General features: G+C 38.7%; 2 protein-coding genes across 3 annotated transcripts in view; both read right to left on the reverse strand.

The window, feature by feature from the left end:
* LOC131508867 (trypsin-4-like) overlaps positions 1 to 14,491 on the reverse strand; it is an 86,767-nt gene that overhangs the window by 46,008 nt on the left and 26,268 nt on the right. The gene's annotated exons all lie outside the window — the stretch shown is intronic.
* LOC131508869 (olfactory receptor 9A1-like) lies at positions 10,844 to 11,878 on the reverse strand. Its single transcript, XM_058724046.1, is given in 2 exon segments — positions 10,844 to 11,172; positions 11,174 to 11,878. Coding segments are annotated over 2 exon segments (849 nt in total). The 5' UTR covers positions 11,864 to 11,878; the 3' UTR covers positions 10,844 to 11,013.

Here is a 14,491-nt window from a genome sequence, read left to right on the forward strand (position 1 = left end):
CACATGAACACATCATAGAAACACAACTTATGGATGTCGATCTCTAGCAAATATATAGCTGTTTAACCCTTAATTAAAAGGTGTCTCCAAGTGACACTGGACAGTAAGGTGGAGATTTCTCCATCTTTGAGCATGTGTAAGTGTTGGAAATCATCTCTAAACTAGGAAAACATTTTTCTCCACCTGAAAAGTTTTTTTGTACTGGCTCACAAGGGACTAATTAATTTCCTCACTTGAAAACTTTGTAAGGCATGAAAGCAATTATCTCCTTCCTAGATGGCATTCACCTTCACTCAGCTCCTACTAATATATCAGGGCACAAAATCACTCAGAATTTTATCTTCAGGGACTCTCCACTGCAACTCTCCACCCACTTAATCATGCCTCTCCTCCCATCACAAATCAACCACAGAAAGTTCTTTTTTTTTTTTTTTCTTTCTCTCCCCTTCTAAAGTGATTTAATTGTTGACTTCTGGGTTTTAGGAACTTGGTTTAGGATAAAGTAATTACCCCAGCATCAGCACCATCACAGAGGAACAACCCTGTCTCAGGTTTAAATTTTAAAAATGAGGGGATGCCTAGGTGGCTCAGTTGGTTGGTGTTGGACCTTGACTCAGGTCATGATCTCACAGCTTATAGGTTTGAGCTCCACGTCAGCCTCTGTGCTGACAGCTCAGAGCCTGCAGCCTTCTTCAGATTCTGTGTCTCCCTCTCTCTCTGCCCCTCCCCTGCTCACATGCTGTCTTTCTCTCAAAAATGAATAAACATCAAAAAAAAATTTTTTTAATTTTAAAATGAGGTTATTTATAAAATAAAATTTATCAGGCCATTATTAGATATTTTCCTAATCTTGGGGCCTGGAGGACCCTGCTAAAGGAGTATTTAATATTTAATGAAGTGTTTGCCATTAATTTCTAAAGACCTTTTTCCTTGGTAACTATTTTCCATATCCCATTTCTGGGGATAGAGTTCTGAGGGTTAGAACCTGAGAATGCTTGACTTGCTATTTGTCTTTCTCTGACTTACTTTACTTAGCATAATATACTCTAGTTCCATCCACATTGTTACAAATGGCAAGATTTCATTCTTTCTGATCACTGAGCAATATTCCATTGATTATATACACCACATCTTCTTTATCCATTCATCACTCGATGGACATTTGGGCTCTTTCCATACTTTGGCTATTGTTGGTAGGGTTGCTATAAACATTGGGGTGCGTGTAGCCCTTTAATTTACCATTTTTGTATCCCCTGGATAAATACCTAGTAGTGCAATTCCTGGGTTATGGGGTAGTTCTATTTTTAATTTTTTGAGGAACCTCCATACTGTTTTCCACAGTGGCTGCATCAGTTTGCATTCCCACCAACAGTGCAAAAGGGTTCCTCTTTCTCCGCATCCTGGCCAACACCTGTTGTTTCCTGAGTTGTTCATTTAAGCCACTCAATATATTTTAACACTTAAAGCACATCTCAATGCGGACTAAACACATTTCAACTGCCCAAAAGATAGTGGTAATAGCTACAAAAGGTAGTAGTACAATGTGGGTACAATCTTTTAAGAACAAATTCATTTTTACCTTCTCCAACGTCTACAACAATCTCTTCCTCCACTAAGTCAGTCAGAGAAAGACAAATATCATATGATTTCACTCATATATGGAATTTATGAAACACAACAGATGAACATAGGGAAGAAAAAATATGATAAAAACAGAGAGGGAGGCAAACCATAAGAGACTCTTAAATACAGAGAACAACTAGAGGGTTGCTGGTGGGGTGTTGGGTGGGAGGATGGGCTAGATGGGCAATGGGTATTAAGGAGGGCACTTGTTGGAATGAGCACCAGGTGTTATAAATAAGTGATGAGTCACTGGGTTCTACCCTGAAACTAATACTACACCTTATGTTAACTAACTTGAATTTAAATAAATTTAAAAAAATAAAATAAAAAGAACTCTTGACTTGAATAGGCTATACCAAATCTTTCAGTTTCCATAACCTCATTAGGATTGGAAGAAAGGGTGTCTTGAAAATTGGGAAAAAGTCTGTCCTGGAAAGATTGAGCCATAGATTCTTTGGTGTCCTTACACTTTCTCTTGATTTAACAGGGACCATGGGTGTACGTAATATAATGTGAGTGACTCTGGGATGGGGTTTGCAGTGAGGCATCTAGCAGCTTGCTAGATGGAATCCTTGGATTCGTTTCACAGTGTCTCTTTTAAAACCCAAAGAGCAGAGTTGATTTTTCAATTCCTTATCTGACTGATTGATGGTGAGCACAGCACAGAGACTACTTATGTCATCTATTCACTACTCTTCCGCAAGAGTAGCCTAAAATGGCTTGCTGGGGTTTCGTCTTGTGGATCACGATGCTTCCCATATGCTTCACCTGCATCCTGGTTAGCGATGGTACCTACTATGCTCACAGTGCAGAGCAAAAACTTTATGTTGAATAAGGACATTCTCCTACATAACAAGAATCCCATTATCACATATGAGAAGACTAACCTTAATTCAGTAATATAAAATGTATAGTCCATATTGAAATTTTCCAAAATTTCCCCCAATATATTTATACCTTTTTTTTAAAATCAAAGATCCTCTTAAGGTTCGTTTGATTATTTTGTCTTTTTAATTTGTTTTAATTGATCACATTTTCTCTGATAATTTCTAGCTTTTTATTTTATTTTAGGTTTTTGTTGTCATTGTTGTCCTTTGCTTCCTCTTCTCAATATCACTTATTTTCACAAAATATAGTCCTCCTTGAGTACCCTGTAATTCAGTCTTTGGTTGAGAAGATTTTGACTTTTTTCAACTTCTTGAATTTACTTAATAGTTCTTCACAATCTGTTTTCTTGTGCATTTCTATTCTGAGGGTTGTTTAAGTTTTCTAATTTCCAGTGTTGTTTCATATTTGTAAATGCCTCTGAATTATGATTAATTCATGTTGAAAATTTATTTTACAGAAGCAGCATTGCCAGTTAGAATACAGTGATTATACAGTTCTTTTGGTCTTTAGCCCTGGAGTTTTTAGTCAAAATACTGTTTTCCAAAGTTGCATAGGACTTGCTTAGAACTATGCTGATATCCAAAGTTTCCTTGCTCCTTTTACACCAACCTCTTCAGTAAGCCCGTATCACACATTCATATCACAGTAAATTCTTTTGTCTGCATTCTGTACTGGGATCCCCCAAACTCCTGGTTGATTTTTTTTCAATTTGTATACATTATAGTTCACTTTATATACTGTAAACTCCTATGAGTTTGACAAAATAATGTATCCACCACTATAGTGCCAAACAGATTCATTCCATTGCTCCCGAATTCCCTGCATTTCCATAGTCACTGTCCCCTTACTTCTCCTAAAGAGATATGTATCCACTTATCTATTTTCCATCCCTTGTAGTTTTTCCTTTTTGCATAATGTCATTAGAATTGAATCATACAACATGTAGCCTTTTGTTCTGGCTTCTTTCCTTTGGCAAAATGCATTTAAGATTTTTTTCATGTTATTATGTGAGTTATTAGCTCATCCCTGTTTATTGCTGAATAGTATTCACATTGTATGGATGGATCATAGTTTGTTCATCTATTCACCTACTGAGAAACACTGTGGTCGTTTCCAATTATGACTAAAGTTTCTATAAACATTTGTACACAAGGTTTTGTGTGGAAGTAAATTTTCCATTCATTTTGGAGGCACAATTTCTGGGTTGTATGCTAAGTCTATCTTAATTTTATAAGATGTTGCCAAACTGCCTTCCAAAGTGGTTGTGACATTCTGCATTTCAAGCAGCAATGAATGAGCATTTCTGATTTTTTATATATCCTCTCTAACATGTGGAAATGTCAGGTTTTTTTTTTTAATTTTTAGCTATTCTAGTAGGTATATAGTGGTATCTCATTGTTGTTTTAATTTGCATTCACCTATCACAAATGATGTTAAACATCTTTTCATACTCTAAGTTGCCATCCTTATATCTTCTCTGGCATGCATGTGTTCAGATCATTTCCCCATTTTGGGGGCTGTTTGTTTCTTAGTGTTAAGTTTTAAATGTTTTATTTTGGGGGGCACCTGGGTGTCTCAGTTGGTTAAGTATCCCTTGATTTAAGCTCAGGTCATGATCTCATGGTTCCCGAGATAGAGCCTCATGTCAGGCTCTGTGCTGACAGCATGGAGCCTACTTGGGATTCTATCTTTCCCTCTTTCTCTGCCCCCCACCCATTCACATTCTCTCTCTCTCTCTCTTTCTCTCTCTCAAAAATAAATAAATAAACTTTTAAAAAAGGAAATAAATTCTTCCAACAGCCTGAGGGAGCTCAAAAGCAGATATTAAAAAACTAAGTTTTATTTTTCATGTATGTATTCTGGATACACATATCAATGATCATATCTGTGAGTTTTCAAATACTTGCACCAGTCTGTGCCTAATCTTTTCATTCTATTCACAGTGACTTTAGCACAGTAAAACATTTCAACTTGATAAACTTCAATTTTTCATTCTCTTCTTTCATGGATGATGCTTTCGGTGTTGTATCTAAAAACTCACCACCAAACGCAAGGTCATGCAGATTTTCTCCTAGAAGTTTCATAGTTTTGCATTTACATTTAGGTAATTTTAGATAATTTTTATGTAAAGTGCAAGGTATGTGTTGAGGCTCATTTTACCACATAGAGACAGCCAATTTTTCCAGCAGTATTTTTGGAAAAGATTAACATTTCTTTATTGAATTTCCTTTGAAACTTTGTCAAGAATAAGTTGTATTTGCTTAGGTCTATTTCTGGGCTCTCTATTATCTTCCATTAATCTGTCTATTGTCTTTCCAATACTATACTGTGTTGATCAATATAACTCCATGGAAAACCTTGAAATCAGATAATATGAGTCCTCTGAATTTTTACAATTGCTTTGGCTATTCTACTCCTTTGCATTTCCTTATAAATTGTATAATCATTTTGTCAATATCTACATAAAAGCCTGCTAGAATTTATTTGGGATTGCAATGAACCTATAGAATGAAATTGGAAAGAATTAACATCATAACAATATTGAGTCTTCCAATCCATACTCATTGTATACTTTTGCATTTACTTGGAGCTTTCATTGGTGATTCATAGTTTTGCACTACAGATTCTGAACATATTTTATTAGATTTATATCTAAGAACTTTGCTTCTTTGTTGCTATCAAAAATTGTATTACTTCTTATATTTCAATTATAATTGTTGTTAATACATAGGAAAACAATTGACTTTCGCATAATGACTTTGTATCCTGAGACTTTGCTAAAATCACTTATTACTTTCAAGACGTTTTTTGGTAGATTCTTAGGGGATTTCTACATAGACAATCATGTCATCTGTGAATAAAGACAAATTTTTCTTTTTTTACATTCCATATGCCCTTTATTTTGTTATCTCATGTAACCACATTAGCTAGGACTTCCAGTACAATATTAAATAGGAGTAGTGAGAGAGGACATCCTTGCCTTGTTCCCAACCTTAGCAGGGGAGAAGGCATTCAGTCTGTCCCCACTATAGAAGATGTTAGCAGTAGGGTTTTTGTTTTCGTACCCCATATTGAAAGTTTTATAATGAATGGTTGTTGAATTTGTCAAAGGCTCTTTCTATACTAATATGATCATGTTTTTTCTTTTTTAATCTATTTATATGATTAATTATATTGATTAATTGTTGAATCCTGAAACAATCATATATCTTGGAATGAAATCTACTTGTTTGTGATATGTTATTCTTTTTATGTGTTGCTGGATGGGATTTGCTAAAATGGCATTGAGGTTTCAGTGTCTGCATTCATAAGAGATAATGTTGTAAACTTTTGTTGCTCTGTATGGTTTTTATATTAATGTAATGCTGGCCTCATTAAATGATTTGGGAGTGTCAATGAAATGTCAATTAAAATCCTCAGGACATTTGTTCATAACATAGACACACACACACACACACACACACACACACACACACACAATCTACACACAAATGCAAAATTATTTTAAACTCATATGTTAAGAGTTTGGAGATAGTCAAGAATAGCCAAATTAGTTCTAATGAAAAAGGAGATTGGATAAGGCCTACTAATAGTAATATTTATTATAAATCTGTATGGGGTCTGTACTATAAGCATAAACCAATACATCATAAATAAAATAGAGAGCTCAGAAACAGACCCATGAAATAAAAGCACTCCTTATAAGACAGTATGACATCTCAAATCAATGTGGAAAGGCCTGATTTTTCAATAAACTGTACTGTAACAACCGATTATCTATATAGGAATAAAACATTAGATCTCTATTATTTCTTAACCTCACTTGTTTCTTCCATCTTTTGTTCAGTCCTAACTACCACCTCCTTAGGCAAACAAGCCTCACTCCCAGAATCCCTACTTGGAAGAGACAAGCAAATTCCCTATCCCTATCTCACTTCAAAGGACTCTTCAGAGCACAATTTCTCCAGAAAACCTGACCACAATTATGCTGCACAGCCAAGACCCATCACAAAACAGTAGTCAGCATGGTATTTATCACACTGCATTGTTTACCATCCTTTTCTGTCTAATTTCTTATACTTTTGCTCTACTCAGATTATAGCCTCCTAAATAAGTCTTTAGAGGCTAATCCTTGCCTAAGGCTCATGATTTGTAGAGAATGTAGGTTATCACTAACCTTTTGCCTGTCCCAAAATTAATAATCATTTGTTTAAAAAATATAAATGTCTAACTCCAAAAATTAAAACTATTAGAATATATACAAGACTTTTTTCAATTATTTTTTATTCAAGTATAATTAACACACAGTGTTACACTGGTTTCAGGTATACAATATAATTATTCAATAATTCTACACATTTTTCAGTGCTCATCATGATAAGCATCCTCTTAATCCCCTTTATCTATTTCACCCATCCCCCTAGCCACCTCCCCTCTGATAACCACCAGTTTGTTCTCTATTTAGGACAATACTTTTCTGTTTGTCTCTTTTTTTCTTTTTCATTTGTTTTGTTTCTTAAATTCCACATATGAGTGAAATCACATGGTATTTGTCTTTCTCTGACTGTTTTATTTCACTTTGCATTATACTCTCTAGCTCCATACACATCATTACAAACAAAAGATTCCATTCTTTTTTTGTGGCTGGGTAATATTCCACTATATATAACCACATCCTCATTAGCCATTCACCGATCAGTGGACACTTGGACTGCTTCCATATCTTGGCTATTGTAAATAATGCTGCAATAAACATGGGGATACATATGTCTTTTCAAAGTAGTGTTTTCAATTCCTTCAAGTAAATGCCCAGTTGTAAAATTCCTGGATCATATAGTAATTCTGTTTTTAATTTTTTGAGGAATTTCCATACTGACTTCCACAGTGGCTGCACCGTAGAAGGCCTTTTTAATCATTTCATTTTAATATAAAACATGAATACAGAAAGACCACACTGAACATACATATAGCTTAATAAATTATGAGGTGAACACCCTTATAAACCACCACCCAGATCAAGAAATAGAGATTTGATAGCAACCCCAGAAACATTTCCATTGCCCCATTCCAACTGCACTCCTCATATTCTCAAAAGTGACTGCAGGGGCGCCTGGGTGGCGCAGTCGGTTAAGCGTCCGACTTCAGCCAGGTCACGATCTCGCGCTCCGTGAGTTCGAGCCCCGCGTCAGGCTCTGGGCTGATGGCTCGGAGCCTGGAGCCTGTTTCCGATTCTGTGTCTCCCTCTCCCTCTGCCCCTCCCCCGTTCATGCTCTGTCTCTTTCTGTCCCAAAAATAAATTTAAAATGTTGAAAAAAAAAATTAAAAAAAAAAAAAAGTGACTGCAATCCAGACCTTGTAGTAATCACTTCCTTGCACTTCTTAACAATTTTATCAGGCCAGTCTGAAGTGCTACACACTATAGCTTAGTATTCTACATTTTTATTTCATACGTTTTTTAGTCTATTTTAATCTATAGATTCTCTCTACAGCTCTTTAATTTTCTTCCAATCTCTTTATTGAAGAATCAGGGTTTTTACTGTAGAGTTTCCCACAGTCCACATTACGGTGACTCCATCTTCATGGCACAGTTAAACATGTCTTTCTGTTCTCTGCATGTCTTTCTGTAACTAGTAGCTGGTTCCAGAGCCTTGATCTGGCTTGGGTCTGACAAATAATGAAGGTAACCTTTTGAGGGTGGCTGCTTTTGGAACACCATTATGAACTCATGGACTTAAATATATTTGATAGATTTCCAATGGTTGCAACCATTGTATTTTTTTGAAGTGTACCTTCTCTCATCTTTGGCCAGTAGAAGTCTCCTCCAGTCAGCTCCTGATACCTTTTAACATCACCCCAGTAATCTTTGATCCCCATTATGATAAGATATTACAAGCTTGTCTTATAGATTTCGTGCCCAGACCTGGAAAGAGCCATTTCTCCAAGAAGTCCTATTACTCATCTTGGGAAATAGTATTGCAAGAATGCAACCTACACCTAGGGACATACAAAATGGGCCCATTTATATAAAATGAGTCCATCCTGATATATACAATTTAAATGCAAGACCCTAGAGGCTTTACCTAACCTCCTCTATATTATTTTCAGAACTAGAATATTCCATAATTATTCATTGTCTTTATTTTACATTACACACACAACAGTCCTAGATTAATACTCCTAATACTATCTCCACCACTGTCATTACTGAAAACTGTTAAAAAATACTTTGCATGTGCTCTTCCCATTCTTCTCCTATTTTAAAGAATGGTTGTCCTATATCTACATTGTCAGAGGCTATAGTTATCACAAGAGACTGTTGTTCACGTCCTTTGAATGGAAAAGCACTTTTAAAGCAATATACACACATACACATCACAGATAAAAATTACGTTGGACAACAACAAAGTTAACACTTCTTCATGACAGAATATTTCAATAAAAAAGTGAAAAGACAAAACCCCGATTCACAAAAAGTACTTCCAACATAACCATCAGATAACAAGAGGTGTATATCCGTGATATTTAAAGATGATCTCCATATCCCTACAAAAGTAGCCAAGGACTCAGGACAAGAAAAATGTGAAGCTCCGTTGCTCTGTTCCATCCCAACTCTTCTCCCATTTGCTCTACTCAGCCCTACGGAAACCTTATAGAGCATCCAGACTTACCAAAGATTCTTCTGCCAAAATGTCTTCTCTGCTACAGTGATGTATTTGTAGAAACAAGCAAACGTTTTTGGCAATTAGAGGCAGGATGATTACTTTTATTTTTGACTTAGTAAGGCATAGTATGATGTGGAGTTCAGAACCATGTAAAGACCTCACTCCCAGCACTCCTCCTCAGTCCCCCTCTCACTGCCACCTCCCCAACCACCAGCCTCCTGTGCTCCCTTCCCAAACTTCTCTCCATGCAAATAATAATATAAAGTATATTCTACTTTGTCTTACAAAAAGTTAAGAAACTAAACAAAATGCTCTGCTCTTTGCTTTTCTTACTCAACAGTGTATCGTGGAGATCTTTCTCTTAATGGCACAGAAAACTTCCTCATTGTTCTTACAGCTGTAAAATATCTGATAGTCTGGAAGTTACGTAAATTCTTTAAGTATCCTCCTTTTGATAATACATTTGGATGACTAATATTCTATTTGTGTATTTACAAATAGTGATACAGAAAAAAAATCAGTAAACCAGTGTCATATGATACAGAAATATTAGTTGAAATACTGGTGTGACAGGTAAGGGGCCAGGATGGCACAATATTGGAACTGCAAAGTGGATGAGAAAGCTCACTGTAGAGCTGGAAGACAGCTTGGTAAACCTGGTCTTTGTGAGGGCGGAGAAGGAAGGGAACCCAGAAATGTAGCTGAGAGAGAAGGGAGATGGAATGCCCTGTGTCAGGATTGACCAATGTGAGGACTATGGGGAGAAGTGACCAGGAGCTGCCATTTTTCTGCCCTCCATGCACACCTGCTTCAGCCCAGGGACACAGCAAGATCAGCTCACCCTTGTCACTTCAATTCCCAAAACTAGCCAGTTGCCCTCCCACATTTGGGACTGGTGTGATCATGAGACTCATGCCAGATGAGAAAATGCCTCTTTCTAAGGCATTGCCCAACCTCCTCACTATGAGAAAGTACAACAATTAGAGATGTATCTGAATCATCTGGCCCTGAGGTTGGGGAGGAGTCAGAACTGTGGAGTGAGTTCACTCTCACAACTGCCAGTTGAGAAGATTTACAGAGAGGTATGTACATCCCTGTTGGACGTTGGGGAAGGAATCTCAAGAAAGGGTAGGACCTTACGCTGGATTTGAAGCCACTCACATAAGAAACAGAAGGTGCTTTAGGCAGTGAGGAAATCATGAAAGCAGAGGAAAACATGTGGGAAAATGACTCCAGCACCTAGAATCAAACATGTGTGCCAGCGGCCATGGAGAGAATTATACTTTTCCTGGATTTTCCCATTCAAAAAGCTGAGTGTTCTTTAAAAAAAACACACAGGGGCGCCTGGGTGGCGCAGTCGGTTAAGCGTCCGACTTCAGCCAGGTCACGATCTCGCGGTCCGTGAGTTCGAGCCCCGCGTCAGGCTCTGGGCTGATGGCTCGGAGCCTGGAGCCTGTTTCCAATTCTGTGTCTCCCTCTCTCTCTGCCCCTCCCCCGTTCATGCTCTGTCTCTCTGTCCCAAAAATAAATTTAAAAAACGTTGAAAAATAAATAAATAAATAAATAAATAAATAAACACACATATTTTGTACATTTACACCTGTTAAATTTATATTGTAAGTTGTATTATAACTACAGAAGAGTATATAAACATATATGTCCAGGTAAAAAAATAATGTGACCTCCCATGTAGGAATCATCTGATTATAAATTGGAGCGCTAGCTGTGTCTTAAAATGCCCTTGTAGATCACAAACCACGTGGTGTTGAAAATGATCATTTCAGACTGAATTAGTGCTTTGAGATTATTCATGTCCACAATAATGAGTTCATGATTGTCTTTAGGACACAGCTAATCCTTGAGGAGTTGATAGCAGTGAGCAGCGTTTCATGACATCTTGAAAGGCCTCTATGAATTTCTCATTCCGGAGGGTGAAGATGAATGGGTTCAGGAAAGGGGTCACCACTAAAACCATCAGTGACGCTACCCTGTTGTACTCAAGCTGCCTGCATTTGCTTGGGTTTCACATAGAGGAACAAGCAGGTGCCACAGCCGATCACAACAAATGTGAAGTGAGAGGCACACGTAGAGAAGGCTTTCCTCCGGCCCGAGGCTGTGGGGATCTTGAGGATGGTAGAGATGATGTAGGTGTAGGAGACTATTGTTGGGGTCAGTGAACCAATGATAATGACAACAGCCATTAAGAAGAGAACGAACTCTGTGAAAAGAGTGTCACCACAGGATAGTTTGAGCAGTTGCCCGCGTTCACAAAAAAAGTGGTCTAACAGATTTGACTTGCAAAAGGTAAACTGAAATGTGGCATAGACTGGCCATATTTCAGAAAGGAACCCAAACACCCATGACACAATGACCACCCAGATGCAGGTGTGGCTGTCCATAATGATGTTGTACCTCAAAGGGTTACAGACAGCCACGTAACGGTCTACAGCCATCACTCCCATTAATATGAATTCCGACGTGCCCAAAGAAAGGTACAAATATAATTGTGCACCACATGTTGTGAAAGATATTGTCTGCATCCCAGGAAGCAGCAACCCGCAGAGCACCAAGGGAACAGCAGTAGATATGAGCAATATTTCTAGGACAGAGAGGTGGCCAAGGAAGAAATACATGGGGGACTGCAAACGTTTATCAACACAGACAATCACAATGATGAACATGTTCCCCATGAGTCACCAAACAGAAGAAGAAGAAGGTAGCAAATAGAATATGGTGTAATTCTGGGGAGCCAGGGAAGCCTATGAGATAGAAGTCAGTGGCACTAGAGTGACTCTCCAATATTTAGTCCTGAGAGGTTGTTCCTTGTGAAATCTAGAGAGTAAAAAAGAGATCACACTGCTTCTGATCCCAAAATAAAAACAGTTTCAGGTAAAGAAAATATCCCTCTCCTGTTCTCAGACTCCACGACATGTCTAGGAAGGGTTCATGTCCTACTGTTCCCCCTACATGATCAGTATTGATCTTTTTAAAGACCATCATGATATATGAAGAAAATTAAATCTAGCCAGGAAGATGAGCCCAGTCACCAATGGCATACCATAGGCAAGACAGCCAGCTCCTGCCCAGGGTGCACCACCCACATCTCTCATTCCACAGGTCTTCCTGCCTTCCATCGTGCTGTGAAGAGCCACCGAGTCTGCCTCCCTGACCAGTGTGTTCCTTTTCACCACTAACTCACTTCCATCATGAATGTCCTAAACTATGCGATCCACCAAATACATTCTGTCCTGTGAGTCCTGCTCCAGACTATAGAAAAGTCTTTCTGCCCACTCCTACCCAGAGCAGGTACATGTTTACTTTGCTTCTCCAAGACATAAGGTCCATTTGCCCTAGATCCATTTGAAAGTTTTTCCTTACTTGTATCACCATAGGTGTCACTGTTAGGCATGGGTATGGACAGCTCTTTGAGGATTTTCTGTAAGATCTTGAGGGCAAGGCCTGAGTATTTCTCCGACTACAGGTCAGCTAGCTGCCGGAGTGAATTCTCACTTTATGCCCTCTGTTCTTGGAAGGGGAATCCTGCCTTGCTTTTCTCCCCAGTAAATGTGTCTTCTCATAGGTGACAGACTAAACAGCACCCAGGCTTAATCAGTCAGAGGCCTCTCTCTCCCAACCCTCATACCAACAATCCACCAGACTGGTAGGGGAAGGTCCAGAGGAGGGCATGGGAGGAACTGCCATCCTCAACCTCCAGCTGCCCCATATCACCTCATGTTGGAACTGGCAGACAAGAGGCTAAAGGTCCAATTTCAACACCCCCTGCCTTCGTGAGAGCTCAAAACCCTGGATCCAGCAGGGAGCCAAAGCCACCAAATGTGAACTCTGGGCTCAGCCCAAGCCCTACACACAAGTAGCCATGGTCTCAATACAACAGAAAGTAAGGAGAGTCTTCTCCGAGTAACAAATAGGTTTTTCCTCCAAAATCAAATGAAAAAAAATTCAGCTGTCAATAAAATAAAACAGACCCAAGGTCCTGAGCCCCTTACAATTTCTGAGATACATCCCTCATTTCCTTCGGGTATCTGCTCAAGTGCCCAAGCTCAGGGAGCCTTTCCTCATGATCCTTCCTAAAAAAACAAACAAAACAAAACAAAAAAAAAAAAACAAAAACACATTCTACCCTTTACTCTCTATCAGCTCACCAGAATCTATTTATCTCCTTGGCTCTCCTCATCTAAAGTTGTGTTTTTACTTTTTGTTTACTATCTGTCTCCTATTATAAGGTAAGCACCATAAAAAGTAAAAACTTTGTCATGCTTGTTTACTGTTTCTGATATTCAATTATTTTTAAATGAATAAATCAATGAATCAATTAAGAACGAAATCTATGAACAAAGCTTATTTAGTCCTGGCTATGGCCAATCTTTTGATTTTTTTTTTATTTTTTATTTTAGAGAAAGAGCAAGTGAGCAGGAGAGAGGGGCGGAGGAAGAGAGAAAGAGAGAGAATCCTAAGCAGGCTCAATGCTCAGCACAGAGCCTGACACGGGACTTGATCCCAGCCTGAGATCATGACCTGAGCCAAAATCAAGAGTCAGAAGTTCAACCAACTGAGTCACCCAGGCACCCCCAGCTATGACCAATTGTTGAAGCAAACTCTGCTTCCTCTCCCTTTGGTCTTTGCTGAAATGCTTCCCTGTCAATATGCAGCCCTCTCTCTGGAGATCCCTTTGGAAATGACAGTTGGGTGACAAGGATCAAGAACAGACTTATTAGTGGAAGTCTCCTTCCATAATTTTTGTTTAGCCAGGACCAGATACAATCAAAGGATAGAAGAGTGTCCTGACAAGAGCAAGGGTCTATGTCTATGCCCAGCACTGAGTCAGGTCAAATCTACTCTCTGCTGTGCATGGCAGATTTGAAGATGAGGTCATCCATTCTGCTGTAGATGTCCTTGTTCTAGAGAGCATCTAGGCCCAGAACTTCCCATGCTGATCCTCTCTTGCTCTCTCCTTTACAGAGGGGAACCCTGGCAGACACTCACCTCCAGAGAAAGAGACTGAACTGGAATGTTCTACAGCTCTCCAGGGATCAGCCCAGGCTTCCTCCTGCCTGACTAGTGCTGTGTGGCCCAAAGAAAGCTGCTGCTGTTCTCATTCTCAGTGCAAGAGAAAACTGTCTTCACACAAGAACTTAGGGAAAAGTCCAGTAATAATAGTGCTATGGAAGCCAACTATCTCCTTCTGACTTTCTCTCTCCTTCTTTCCTACTCTTCATTGTCCCCAAGAAGGGTTATGCACTGAGGAACCAAATCTGATGCAGTCAAGGGAAAGCCAGAGAAACTTTCAGCCCTTATCC

This window comes from Neofelis nebulosa, chromosome 4 (genome assembly GCF_028018385.1).
Source record: "Neofelis nebulosa isolate mNeoNeb1 chromosome 4, mNeoNeb1.pri, whole genome shotgun sequence".
In the NCBI taxonomy this organism is placed as follows: domain Eukaryota; kingdom Metazoa; phylum Chordata; class Mammalia; order Carnivora; family Felidae; genus Neofelis; species Neofelis nebulosa.